This window comes from Pelecanus crispus, chromosome 1 (genome assembly GCF_030463565.1).
Source record: "Pelecanus crispus isolate bPelCri1 chromosome 1, bPelCri1.pri, whole genome shotgun sequence".
Classification (NCBI taxonomy): Eukaryota; Metazoa; Chordata; class Aves; order Pelecaniformes; family Pelecanidae; genus Pelecanus; species Pelecanus crispus.
This window is the reverse complement of record NC_134643.1, coordinates 211,307,084-211,322,082: the sequence shown is the minus strand read 5'-3', so window position 1 is coordinate 211,322,082 and position 14,999 is coordinate 211,307,084. Positions and strand designations below refer to the sequence as shown.

General features: G+C 42.6%; 1 protein-coding gene across 1 annotated transcript; it reads right to left on the bottom strand.

The window, feature by feature from the left end:
• Positions 1 to 7,375: 7,375 nt before the first annotated feature.
• LOC104025174 (stromelysin-1) lies at positions 7,376 to 13,975 on the bottom strand. Its single transcript, XM_009480097.2, has 10 exons — positions 13,871 to 13,975; positions 13,478 to 13,722; positions 13,106 to 13,254; positions 12,863 to 12,994; positions 11,838 to 11,999; positions 10,661 to 10,877; positions 9,362 to 9,495; positions 8,636 to 8,795; positions 7,683 to 7,786; positions 7,376 to 7,476 (listed from the first exon to the last, which is right to left on the bottom strand). The coding sequence occupies exons 1-10, from the start codon at positions 13,973 to 13,975 to the stop codon at positions 7,376 to 7,378; spliced, it is 1,509 nt and encodes a 502-aa protein (XP_009478372.1).
• Between the last annotated feature and the right edge of the window lie 1,024 nt (positions 13,976 to 14,999).

Here is a 14,999-nt window from a genome sequence, read left to right as displayed (position 1 = left end):
TCTTGTTTTCATTAGCCTTTAGAAAAGTTTTCTTCCTAGTCTGCCACACACCTGTTTCACCTTTATACAGTACTCATTTGCTTTATAAAGCTTTCCAATCCCTGACTCATTGATTCTCACAATTTCTCACAATTTCTAGACAGAACACATGCAAAACAATGGTTTTACCGTAAAAAAGATTGGTGCTGTCTCTCATCCGGTTCCACCCTTGGGCAGGTTTTGCAACATGAAAATATGATTAATGAGGAGATCATAGACCTGTAGTTCTTTTTAATAAGCTCATTAACCTTTTAGTTATTAAAATGTAGTCTTACTCTCCAAAAACCTAAAACAGGTCTCTTTAATGTTTTCCATTCAAAGTTTGTATTGATTTCAAATGGGTTGTTGAAGTACCTAAAGGGAAAAACATTCACAGGTTAGAACACTGTAGACTACAAGTAGAAAATTTGTTTTCTAGGGTTTTTTGTAGTTGTTTGTACAGAAGCATGTACTTTTGGAGGCTATTACAGTGCCATCATCTTTCCCTTTGGTAGACTCCTTCAAAATTAACAGGTCAGTGCTGTAGCTCTCTGTTTGATGAAGCAGTGTTTTGTTTATGCCATTTTTCTTTGATACAGTTCTCACCTGGATGAAACTTCCTTTTGTCTGCAGGAAAACGTGAAAGCCCCACAAGGAAATGAAAACACTTTTCTTAGCATAACTAAACTCATTACAAAAATTGAGCCAAGGTGTTTGCATGCCACTTTTATCTAGCAGTTTTCACTGTTCTCAGAGGATTGCCCACTTACTTCATATTTCACAGTCTCCTTCTTTTATACTTACTATAAGGTTTTAACAAGCACTGAGGTTTTCTGGATCAAACTCTTTGATGGCTTTCCCATCAGAGGAGAGGGTCCTCTGTTCTCCATGTCTGCCATTGGTGGTAAGAACTGCTAAGACTCAACATCAGGTCTACTCTTGTGTGGGATCCATTTTTCCTCCATGACTAAACACACCCTCCACGCACTTCCACAAATGAGGACAAAGCAGAGGTGACAGTGAAGGCCCCGGGAATCCTGAAGACACATGTCTACTGCCATTGAAGACAGCCTTCTGTATCTGAGACTTCTGCATGGGGCTGACACAGGATTTAGGGTACACCTGCAGCACTGCAGGGCAGGTGGAACATTGCATGTGCAGAGAAATAAAACCCCTTCCACAGAGCTGACAGGATAAGAGAGCTGTAAAAGGAGAGATTATATATATGTATTGTACACTTGAGATATTTGCTGAAATTGTTTCCCGCTGAAGAGCACTGTGTTGGTACCAGAAGGATCTCCAGGGCACACCATGCCTTGTGGCCATCCACAGCAGGAAATGGGGGACTGCTAGGTCTGGGGATCTGAAATGGGGCCAGACCCTGGCAAGGCTGGTGGGACTCTGCAGGGGTTGTCTGGTCACTGAGGACTGCAGTCCTACCCTGAGAGCAGACACCTAACCGGGGCATTCATGTTAGGGCAGAGGCCCCCTCCCTGGTCCTGGAAGAAGATGGACAGGCTCAGGGAATGACCCAGAACTGGGGCAGCTGAGCCAAGGGGAAGTGAGGGAGCTTTTGATAATGACTCTACTCACATAGTTATGTTAGGTGCCCCTAACTGAGTGGGTGAGATGAATCTAAAAATTTGGTGCAGAGTTCTCCTGTGCAGCTTACACACCCACAATACCTCTCTGCAGAAATAGCTTCTGGTACTTACAGCCCCACTATAGTTTTCCAACATTTTTCTCTTCCCACACAGTGTCTCTATGTATACAGTGTCTCTATACGGTTCTAGAGGAAAGAAGTAACTTTCCAGCCTGTAGGACCTGATAAATTTTCCTCACTCATCTTTCTCTCTAATGAAAGGGCCATTAGAAGCCATCAAACCATCTAGGAAGATACTGATGAAATTTATACAGTTTTGTGATCAGCAGCTTTCTCAAATACATCCTTTTGCTACTCTGTCAACCTCTTTCTCACTTTTCTTGATACTATCCATCATTGCCCTCAAGAGATCAATCACCTCCTCAGGCATTTTTCAATCACCTAGAATATGTTTTATGAAGAAAATTCCATAACCACAGAGATATTCTTTGATGTCGTCCTTTGAGGTGACTTCATCCAGTAGTAGTACAACATACAATGACAATCTCTTGTTTTGGCTTAAAGAAGTGAGTGTGGAAATCACTATGTTCTCCTTCTTTCAACATTTAAAAGTGCCTGGATATTCTCATAAGATTGCCCTTATCTGTCCCTCTTCCAGAGTCAATCTTCTGCCTTGAATGCATTCCTGTAGCCCCAGCCCCTGCTAGCTGTACCAGAGAAAGACATGTAACACTGACAAGAGGTGTTACAATTTGCTCCTTTTTTGGCAAGGTTATTGCTAATGCACAGTTTATATATTTAAAAGCTAATGCATACTGTAGTATAGAGAAAAGAAATGTGAAAGAACATCTTGCAGAGCCTCAACAGGATGTAATTAAGTTGGTTTGCCTTGCAAATGGGAAAGGGCTTAATTACACGGAGCTTGAAACTGCTCGACTCCGCTGCCTTAGCCACCCTTGGTATCCTGGCCAGGCTGGACTCTGGTAGCAGTGCAGGACCCTTGGCCAAAACCTGGGAGAGCAGGTCCGTGCACGGGAAGCTTCTGAGCTGCAAAACTGCAGCTTCAGCCTGTGCTGCCGATGAGTGGTGCTTAACTCAGCGCCTTTGGCATCTCCTTCCTGGCTGTGCTCCAAACACTCAGACCTGGCTGCACAAACCAAGCGTCAAAAATATCATATTGCTGATGAAGACGAGTGTGTGACCTACTTCTGGCTTTTATATAACAGTCTTCCGTCTCCAGCATGGCAATGCTGATTCACTGACAGGGCCTCTCTTGTCCCAGTTAGCTTGCACACAGGTCACGCTTGCTCACCAGTGCTGAGTAATCAGGGCTTAATTCTTCCTTTTCTCCTTGCTTGTGGCAGCGCCGTCTGTTCCCGTGAGTGGAGTCTTTCTTTGTATGCAAAACCTATTTCCAAATTTCCTCCACAACCACAGCATCCGTCTTGAAAATCAGACCAGGAAGAGGAAATTCAGAAGATCCTTGTCACAACTTCTCCAAAGACTTCTGTGTAACACACTCATTCTCTTTCCCCTAAAGCAACATATGACAGCTGCTGCCAGTGGGCCTAAACCAGTCTTCCAGCTACAGAGCGAGTGCTTGTGACTGAACTGTCAGATGTCCATGTCTGGAGCCCATTGCTTTGCTGTAGCATTTAGAATTGCCTGTTATATGCGACTGAAGCACCAGGAGAGCAGATGCTCCCCAGGCTCTTTTTGCTTCTGACATTTTTGTGGTAGTATGCACTGTTATAAGCGTGGACAGCTAATACTCCGTAAGTGACCTATTAAACTGTCAGTGAAGTCATTAAGACATTTTTGCCTGAGTTTGCATGTGCAAGAGATTGGGTGTGGGACAACAGTTGTGCAGTCAAGAATTTCAGATGTAACTGGGTTTTTTTGTGTGCCTTTATTTCTGCATGCCTGGTCTCATACTCCAGTGAAAGTTCATATTCATAGAGGATGAGTACTTGAAATTATGTTTATGGACAAATTTCCCCTGCTGGTATCCAAGAGGTCTTTAATTCCAGCAATCATTTATGAGTTATAACAAAATCATGGTTACAAGAAATCTTCTCTTGCCCACTAAGTGTAGACAGGCAGCTTCAGCACTCCTGTTTCCAAACCCATCTGAATTACGTGTTATTATACCATTTGCCAGGAATTTCATTGCTTTTCCCAAACAAAAAGTAATGTTCTTTCGTTGCTAAAGTTTAAGACATTAACAAAGCAGAAATACAGATGGAAAATCCATGGCTAACACATCTCACCAATCCCCTTGTCCAGGTGAAATCCATGCCATGTTTTGTTCCATTTATGGTCCAGATTAGACCAAAACACAGAAAACTTTCTAGATTCTCCTTCACAGCCAAGTAAATTTCGTTCATTTTTCAAATACTAGTGATCTAAGCTAATCAATACCTGGAGATGGGGGGATTTTTTTTTTTAATTTAGCTGTTTCCTTAACTTTCTATAACTAAAAAACAGTACCAACCTTATGTAGCAGAAATAAGTTAATATAATGGCCAAGGTGAGTCATCGTAAACATCGTCAATGTTCTATTTCACTGTTGCTAAAATGTTCTTTTTGGCTCCTCTTTAACCACTTCCAAGTCTCAGCCAACAACCAGAGCCTAAAGGCCTGATTTCTGAAAGTAGAATTCTGTGATGGCACCAGGTGCCCACCAAAGCTGCTCTATCCCTCCCCCTCCTCAACCAGACAGGGGAACAAAATATAATGAAAAGCTTGTGGGTCAAGGTAAGGACAGGGAGAGATCATTCATCAGTTACTGTCTGGGGCGAAACAGATGCAACTTGGGGAAATTAGCTTAATTTATTACCAATCAAATCAGAGTAGGGTAACTCGAAATAAAACCAAATCTTAAACCACCTTCCCCCCACCCCTCCCTTCTTCCTGAGCTCAACTTCACTCCCAATTTTCTCTACCTCCTCCCCCTCCAGCAGTGCAGGGGGATGGGGAATGGGGGTTGCAGTCAGTTCACCTCACACTGTTTCTGTCACTCCTTCCTCTTCAGGAGGAGGACTCCTCACACTCTTCCCTTGCTCCAGCGTGGGGTCCCTCCCATGGGAGACAGTCCTCCATGAACTGCTCCAACGTGGGTCCTTCCCATGGGCTACAGTTATTCATGAACTGCTCCAGTGTGGGTCCCTTCCATGGGGTGCAGTCCTTCAGGAGCAGACTGCTCCAGCGTGGGTCTCCTGTGGGGTCACAAGTCCTGCCAGCAAACCTGCTCCAGTGTGGGCTCCTCTCTCCACGGGTCCACAGCTCCTGCCAGGAGCCTGCTCCAGCACAGGCTTCCCATGGGGCATCCACCTGCTCCGGCGTGGGGTCCTCCCCAGGCCGCAGGTGGATATCTGCTCCACCATGGACCTCCATGGGCTGCAGAGGCACAGCCTGCCCCACCATGGTCTTCACCATGGGCTGCAGGGGAATCTCTGCTTGGGCTCCTGGAGCACCTCCTCCCTTCCTTCTTCACTGACCTTGGTGTCTGCAGGGCTGTTGCTCTCACATATTCTCACTCCTCTCTGACTGCAGTTGTGCAGCAGTTTCCCCCCCTTCTTAAATATCTTATCCCAGAGGCGCTACCACCATCGCTGATTGGCTCAGCCTTGACCAGCAGTGGGTGCATCTTGGAGCCGCCTGGCATTGGCTGTATTGGACATAGGGGAAGCTTCTAGCAGCTTCTCACAGAAGCCACCCCTGTAGCCCCCTCCGCTACCAAAACCTTGCCACGCAAACCCAATACACCTTCACATACAAGAAGGTATCTATTTAAGATGTCAAAGTGTGTAGGCACTTTTAAAATCAAAGGGAATTAAGTCCATTATTTATGTACAAGCACTGCTCACAAGCAGCCTGCCTAACCCTGGAGGTACCTAAAGTCCTCGGACTGAAGGACTGAAGTTTCTTCTGGACAGGCTGTGTACACAGCTCAACTTATTGTGAAAGATACTGGGAGATGCTGGGGCAACACCAGTTTTCCTGTCTCTGCCCTGCCTGTACTGTTGCCAGATGAGCTCACCCACTTGTCAGTCCATGACTTCACCATGGTATACCACTGCTTTTGTGGCAATGCTGAGCTGTTCAGTCCCTACTTGACTTTTAAGCCCTGCTGAGATTCAAGGCATAATTTCTCACCTAGGTTAGTCTTAGGCCTTGCTTTAGTGGTGCTCATTGTGTATCTAGCATGGCACAAAGCATGCATGAGGAGCAGAACAAGGCAGGGAAGAGGTTTTCCAACATCAGACCTGGCAGCATCTCAATTGCCCATCCTTGGTCTTGTCTTCTAGTACAGTGGGACAGTGGGTCTGTGGGTACACTGGGAGACACACGGTTTCCTCTCGCCCTGATGGATGGTGCGACAGATGTTAGTAGGTGTTTTGACCAGATGTCTGAGGGTTCCGCCCTGTCCAGAAGACTGAGATTAAATCTCACCTCTGCCTAACGGGGTTTGAGCTGTGGCAATGGGAATACTGTCCTCCTCAGCCATTCCCATCCCCTCTTTCTGCCTTTGCCAATTCTGCGAGAGAAAGAGGAATAGTAAGGAGGACTCAACTTCCTTGGACAATCGCATCATCAGAGCAGTGTTGTGAGAGATGGGGTCAAATCCCTTCAAGGAGAGGACAGACTTCAGCCAAGCTTTCTTACAGCCCAAGGGGTGTTTAAGTCACTGAGTTATTGCCCTGTGAGGGGGACCCAAACAGGGTGGATGGAGGAAGTGTGTGTGCTTTTGCCTATGTCTCACCACTTCTCCTCTGGAGGACTCATCTCCAGCAGTTACATGAAAATTCTGGGTTTCTTGTTATCACTTTGGCTTGTTTCCTTTGGGAAGTGGTTCTTGTCAGTGGTTTCTTGTCCAGCACTGCGAGCTGGACTGTCAGCCCTGACTCCATTCCCATGGCACATGGTCACAGATCAGCAGGGGTAACCCCCTGACTCCCTGAGACCCCATGACCATGTCTCCATCACTTCCTACCCTGCCTGCATGCTGCCTCCAACCCCAAACTGGACACCTACCCTTCTGTCCATTCACTCATGTTCTACTGTACTAATGATTCTGCCCACCAAAACCACCCACAGCGGCGCTGGAGCATGGGTCCTCTCAACCCATTGCCATGATCCCCATCTACCAGCAGGCACCCATCCCCATCTCTGCCCTGACTCCTTTGTCCCCATGCCGTGGGGTCATAGCAGGTGAGGCCACAGCCACCAGTCTTTCTACAGCCCTTCCCACACCTTGCGTAGGATCTCCTCCCACCTCTTCCGCTTCTCCCACATCCTTCCTGAGTGTCTTTGTTTCCCTCCTCTATCCCCTAGGTCATTTCTCATTGCCTGTAAAAACTGCCCACCTACTTCTGCTTCTCTTTAACTTCCCCCCTACGGACACTGAGCCCTGCTAAAAATGGTGGGGGGGTCCTGGCGCCTTTCAGGCTTGTGTGTAGTTATATCAGATACCTTGTCTCCAGCATAATGAACTAGAACACAAGAACACTGCTATACTCAGGCAAAATACTTTATTACTCAAAACCAACTTGGTTAATAAATAGCTGGAAAACAAAATAAATTAAAACTGTACATTAAGTTTAAAATTTTTAAGGTTTTAAATTAAAATTATCAAAGGCCATCATTTCAGACTCAGATGCACAGTAACAGCTGAATGATATTGTTTAGAACCAAGGAACATGAAGAAACATTTCTGGTACAAATACGGCCCTGCAGCATCACTTAATATTTCTAGCAATTAAACCAGCTGTTGCTCTTCATTACACGGATGAGTTTCTTGTTCTTGATGTCAACCTCATACTGTTTTGATCCATGGAAAAAGTAGAAATGTCCTAGAATTGGAGGGACAAAATATTGGCAAATTAATATTTCTTTCTTGTATACCTATTGATATACACTTGCTATTTTCTTGGGTGATTTTAAAAAAAATCAGAACAAACATTTCATATATATATATATATGTATTTGAAACACATACTTTTTTGGCTTTGGTTGGTGGTCTTTTGTTTTGTTTTTAGTTACATTTTATTTTATTTACCATTTTTCTGAAGGGCAGCATCAACTGTGTGGCCAATTCCTTGGAAGTCAGCTGCTATTTTTCTTGGATATCCCCTTTCCATTGATTGGGTATTTTCATTGAAACTAAATAAAGAAATTGCATGAAAACAAGAAAGAAGCATGTGATGTTCAATGTTGAAACAAGGTGGAATTTTTACTAAGTAAGCCTACTCTCAGCTGAAAACCCAGTAACTGCAAACATCTGTGATCTCATAGAACTGTATAAACCCTGGCTGTGTGAACATTTACATCTTTAGTGGCCTATGCAAGGCTGTTTTCAGAACATTAAAATAAATAGTTCACTTCCATTCCCTGACACTGATAATAAGGCTGGATGGGGCTTATACTAAGTAATAAACTTAAATAATTATTCAAACTGAACATTTTAATTTTACAGCATCCAATCTATGAAGTGACCGCATGAGTAGAATCTAAACTTCTGGTGTAATAATGCCCTTTCAAGATAATATTACAGACTAATTATTAGGGCTAACATTACTGCTTAGCTGACCTGTTTCTTAAAAAGTAAATATTTTAATCTCCTTCCATAAATTTCTTGATAGTTTTGTCATTTATAAATTTCAGAGAGCACTTCTGCCCATTAATAGCTGCTGAATGAATACATGATGATGACAAAATCTACTCACATTATCTTTTTATACTAAGTTCATGTAATACTGCTTCCTAACGAATAAACAGAGCTCTTTTGTCTGTTAATCACAGACTGGTAAGAGTAAACGGATGTTGTCTTTATCTTAGGTGTTACAGACTTTGTTCTATGAAAAGACATGAGTAATTGCCTCTGAGTTTCAGCTTTATACTGGCTGAGAAAGCTGAGAAGAGGCCATGAGCTTACTGTACAAATACTAATATAACTTGACATTTTAAAAGCTATTTTGATTTTCTGCTGTACAAAAGAGGAATGAGCCTTACCTCCAGTACTTGTTGCCTACAAAGAAATAGGTTTTATTGGTATTTTGGTAATGAACAGCTGCATCAATTTTCCTGACACTGGTGGGGAAGCCCAGGTTCTGAATAGGCTTGGGGAAGCCCAGCTCTATACTGTAGCCACTGACAGCCCAGTACTGGTTGTCTGCAGGAAAACCAGAAAAAAGTTAGTAGGGATTTCTGAGGAGGCTGAGCTCCATTTCATCAAAGCCCCAGAGCTTTCTGTGTAGTAAATGCCACCAAATAGCACAGATGGCCAGCTGAGAACGTGACCCTCTAGGGCACATATAATTTTAAATATTTCAGAGCTGTTGGATTTTCCACTTTTTGTAGCTGTTAGAGTATTATATACTTCAATAGTTAAAACTCAACATATTTTTCTAGGTGTTTTTGGCACCTTTAGAAATATATTTAAATAACTTAATGTAGGCAATCAATTTTGTCTCAACTATGATATTCTCTCTCACTGACAAAAGAAGAGTAATAACATATTGTACAGGGCTGTTGTGAAGCAGTATTAGTTAATGACAGTAGCAGCATTTTCAAAATGAAAATGGATTTAAATATTAAGAATATCTTCTATTAGTATTAGTATTAGCATTAGTGTTAGTATTAGTATAATGTTACTTCCATATTATTATATAACATTAGCAGTGCTACTATAACATTGTTCATTCATAAAAAGGACTGATGGAAATGTAAGAGAAATACCTTTAAAGAATATCACTCTATCCTTCTTGTCAATCTCATAAGCAGCATCAAAGCCAGCTGCCAGTGACGGCCAGAACGAGGAGATGGTGTCGTGCTCAATGCCTGAGAAATATGGACTTTTGCGCCAGACATAGCTAATAGAAATGAAAACAGCAGTGTTTCATTGTCTGTATTTCATTAGACCAGTAGCCCAGAAATGCACTTTAAATCCTACTGCCTGGGTGCTGGATCCAGTCCTCCCTATGAGGCAGAGATATCACCCCTTTGGGGCTGCAATGCTTCACTTTGCCCTGCTCTCTCATAGACATTTACCCTTTACTACTGGTTGCTCTGAGGTCACAGAATGGTTAAGGTCAGAAGGGACCTCTGGAGGTCATCTTGTGCAACCCCTTGGCTCAAGCAGGGGCACCTAGAGCTGGTGGCCCTGTAGACCTCTCCACTGGCACCCTGATGGCTTGCCCAAGACAATATGTGATGTCTGTGGTAGTGCTGACAATTGAAGCTTTCTTTTCACCATGTCCCATGCAGGTAGGCATAGCTGCATTCTTAAGTTCAGTTTGGTTACAAATGTTCATTAAACATTCTTGAGAAACATGTTAAAACCCAATTTAAGGAGGAACTGCTCCTTCCTCCCCTTCCCTGAAAATTATTAAGTTTTTAAGATACAATTTATTATATGTTTTAGAAGGGAAATCAGACTCACATCATCAAAGGAAGCTTGTTCAATCGAAACACAATTATCAACCCAAGAAGAGGGTGAAACCCTGGGTCTGACATGCTGTTCTCCCTCCCCAGGGTGGATGTGCCCAGCCAACAACCCGCTACAGTGCCTAGTGTCAGAGTGTGCCCGAAAAGTGGACACCTGTAACAGCAGAGGCTCCCTACAGACAGTATTGGGCAGTGGTCCAGTGCAGACTCCTAGGTCAGAGTGCCACCAAAAGTCACCAGTGGCATCTTCCACAGCTCCCTGACCACACGTGGGATGGTGTGACAAGGACGGTGCTGCATGCAAAGCAGCTGCAGGCTGAGGAGTGACACTGGGATTATTCAGCCTTGCACAGTTTTAACAGACATGGGTGATGATGTACGATGGCTTAAAACAATTTTACTCACCTGTCAGTAAACCGCATTACTCACCCAGCCCAGCTGGACTAGTAACATTTTGCAAAGTTGCCTTAATACTTTCAGAAAGAAATATCTTCCTTTGTAACCAAGGGAAGATAAATTCCTTGAATTGAACTCTATGCTTTGCCTTTGAGAGTCTCACAAAAAGGTGTTGCTAGAAATGAAAGCACTTACCTGCCTTTGAAGAACAGTATTTCCCCACGGAGAGTGGTGATAGCATCAAAAGTCAAATGAGGGTCACAGTCCTCTCGTCTTGTGGGGATTTTGGAGGGTGTTGTTTCTGTTGGTTCTTCCCGGGGTGACATTTCAGTTGGTGCTTCTGCAGGTGTCTTTTCAGTTGGTTCTTGGGGAAAAGCTTCGGTTGGAAGTGCAGGAGATTCCCTGGGAGGTCCTTTGGGAAATAGAGAAGTGCAGGATTGGAAGGTGAATTAGAGTGTTTCATGTTTCATGACCTTATTGTGACCTTCCAGTACTTAAAGGGGGCCTACAGGAAAGATGGGGAGAATCTTTTTAGCAAGGCCTGTTGTGACAGGACAAGGAATAATGGATTTAAACTAAAGAAGAATAGATTTAGACTAGACATAAGAAAGAAATTTTTTACAATGAGGGTGGTCAAGCACTGGAACAGGTTGCCCAGAGAGGTGGTAGAGGCCCCATCCCTGGCAACATTCAAGGTGAGGTTGGACGGGGCTCTGAGCAACCTGATCTGGTTAAAGCTGTCCCTGCTCACTGCAGGGGGGTTGGGCTAGATGGCCTCTAAAGGTCCCTTCCAACCCAAAGCATTCTATGATTCTATGATTCTATGTTGCAGAGCTTCAGGATATACCATATGGAGCCAAATACATACGTTTCTTAAGGTTAAAACTCAACTAGTAAATTAATGTCAGGGAAGGTTCCTGGCCAATTTAACTTGGCTATCTGTGCTGCTGACTGCTAAAATGGTCTCTGGCATTTTTTTGCCTTGGCAAGCCATTGGTCTCTCAAACTGTATGTAACTCAGGAGTTAATGTAGAGCAAACACCATTTCCAAAAGGCAGTTGTGCATGTGACCACCCTCTTGTGGAAGATAAGAAAGTTTAATACTACAGACATGAGCTGTTCCTTCGGTATCATTGGAGAAAGACTTTTGGACCTTTTGACTTACTGGCATGGATACAGCCCACAGATTCCATTTTGCAGATGTAGACTCTTAGCTGCACAGAAACCAAGAGATTTGCTCAAAAATAATATCAGGAAATTAAACCTCAGTATCCTTCTTGCAGTAGAAAGTTCAGTACATTTTAGCTGTTGGGTAAAATTCATTATAAATGCTTATCCATCAGCCACCAAAAAAATTATGCTTCTTGCTTACCATAGAGGGCCTGAATGCCATCGATGTCATCCTGAGGAAGCCTGTAGTCCCTCGTATCCCTGGCCGTATATATAGGATACATCAAAGCACCAAAGACGTTGGAATGACCAAGACCTAGTGAGTGGCCCAACTCATGAGCAGCAACAAGAAATAAGTTGTATCCTAAAAAAAATCCATCACAAAGAAAAAACACTAAATAAATTTCTTGCATGACAGTGGGATACAGCTGCCATCCTCTCATGCATGATATATTATTCGGGGTCTTAATAAAACAGCAAAATCTAACTATGTCCCAATAAGAAGTCCTCTGTCATCCTGGAGAAGAAATGAGTTTCTAATTATAAACATTTATTTCTCACAGGGAAGCCAATGTGGGGACAGTTTTTGCTCATGTTGCAGAAATCTTCCTGCCAACAAAGAATCAAAGTTTCTTTAATATTAATAACAATTGAAAACAAGGTGAGACCATTTTAGTCATCTGGTCAGATTTTGGGAATCATAAATGACACGGAATTCACCTGGTAACTACTTCACAAAGACCAGTAACATATTACATCATCCCTGGACATTGCTGGAAACCAGAACATTTCACTGTTGTATTTAATTATATTTACGAATAAACTTTTTTTTTTTTTTTTCCTTTGCAGAAGTTAAAGATTTGCATCACTTTAAATCAGGGGAAAAAAAAAAAAAAGAAAAGTGAGAGCTCAATATTACAACTTTTAAGGTCATTACCTGAGGGTGAAAATTCCCTGCCTTACAAAGTCATGATTACCCATTATTGCTGTTTCATGCTAATCTTATTTCCTTCACTGGAGCTATAATTGCAGTCTGTGCATTAACTTCAGCGGACTGTCATGACTGCAGCCCAGGTCAAAATATGCAGAATCATTTTACTAAATTACACTGACATTTTACATCTCAGTAAATACTGGAACTACTGCCATAGGATCTGTGACTTTCAGTGTCTTCAAGACAACATTGTCTAATAAAAAACAGGCAATGCAATATTTAAGGTTACTTACCATTATGGGTAGTAAATTTGGTCCAGTTTTCATCTTCGTCAAAGTGGGCATCTCCTCCTATCCCACTACTGGGGGGGTAGGCATGAGCCAGAGTTCCTCCTGGACCATCAAAGGAATAGAAGTCACCGTGAACTAAAAAAAAAAAAAAAAAAGAAAAAAGGGAAAAAAAAATGATGCTTTTCATCATCTCTGTAAGAAAAACTGACAAATACTTATCATTCCCAGGCAAGGGAATCCCCTTACATCCAGCTGCGAAGGAGATCATTATATCTGCTTGACCACTGTAGAGCCTGATGAATCTCAAAGGGGTGACACTGCTCCAGAGCTGGAAGGCTTTTGCAATTGCTTCCTCCACATCAGCTTGTAGCATGTCTGGAGTGTAGTTCAAAATCCTGTGAAATAAGGAGAAAGGAATTAAAAGCAACCAGATCACATGTGGCTGGGGCACATAGTACCAAGGCCAAATATTTTAATCAGTGGTTATTATTATTTATGTGTCTCAAGATGTTTATTTTCAAATTATTTGCTTACATAATAGAGGAAGTTTTCACTTCTGCCTAGCATTCACAAAGCTTCCCAGTGGTGTACAGAGAAACATGCTTTAATATATGTTACCGATATGTCACATCTTCTTTCTTCCACTTAGGGCTCTGTGGGAAGGTGCTGTATGAACGGACGTCTGGTATTCCACATCTAGGCTGCTTCATCATGTCCAGTGTCTTAAGATTCAGCTCGCCAGTCACCTCTAGCCCAAAGAATGACTGCATTTCTCGGATTTTGTCAGCCATGTGATTGAGGTTCCTTGATTTAAAGACAGAATTTTTCTCTTCCTTGAAATCATAAAAATTTTCCAGATATTTCTAGTGGGGAAGAAAAAGCAACAGTTTAGAACATAAACTTTTATTTTCAAATGCAGACAGTTGTTAATAAAGTATTCTACATCACTAATACATCACTAGGTTCATTTTCTCAATAAATTATTTCCTAAGTTCTGTCTGTAGTCCTTACCTTAGCAAATTGCATATCTTCTTTTTCCTTTTCTGGAACTACTGGAAAAGCACAAGAGCATGCAACATATAGTAACCCAAGGAAAGGAAGGACCTTTGTCTTCATCTTTGCCTCCCTGTCCTATCAGCCCTTGCTAGAAGATCTCTCAATCTCTTCTTCTATCCAAGTCTCACCACTGTTTCTCTATTTATATCAGTTGTATGCTTGCTAGTCAATAACTGCATGACTCAAATTATAACATCCTCTGGCTTCCCACAGGAAAACAGAAGACAAATTTGGTTTTAGAAGCAAGTTAGCACATGACAGTTTACCTTGCCCAAAACCCCCTGATTTCACAATCATATTATTGGACAGTATTTTTTTTCTTCGCTCATAAACTGGACCAGTATTTTAAACTTACAACTATCTAAATCTATAATCTGTCACCTGGATAAAAATCACCTCATTTTCCAGAGGTGCTAAACGGACCTGGCTTTTTGTGAGGGACAACAACCTGTAATTCCTTGTAGTACATTATAAGAGACCTCCAGAAACTGCCCCTCAGTTTTCTCAGTGTGTCACACATGCAGGACCTCAGCATGTCAGGGATGAACCCCTTCTTTTAGCCCACCTTGTCCCTGATAATTTTAGTGACATAGTTTATTATACGAATGACTCATTCATCTCTTTTCTTGAACCTGATATCCCAGCATGGTTACAGAACCATCACTTGTGCTGCTACCTGGCCCATGTAATCACAGATTTATGGCCATGTAATCACAGATTTATGGCTGCATCCCCTTGTTCTCCCATACTCGCCCCTGGCACCCTCCACACCACAATGTAAAGGTCTCAGTAGAACACCCCAGATCATAGATCCTTATCTGCCATAGCCTAAGAGCCAAGGGCATTTTCACAACTAAAGAAGAAATGGAAGAAATTGCCCTAGAGATCTACAGGCACCTTGGGAGTGCAGGGTTCTTCAGAGGAACATTTTACTACATCTCCAAAGTCAGGTGGAAGGTGACAAAGGTTTGAGCTGTAGATTTCAAGTCCCTCAATTTGCCAGAAGTCCTACTTTCAGTTCCTATGTTCTTTTCTGAACAAGATGCATTGTTCTTCATGCAGGGGTTGCAAACCCACTCTCACT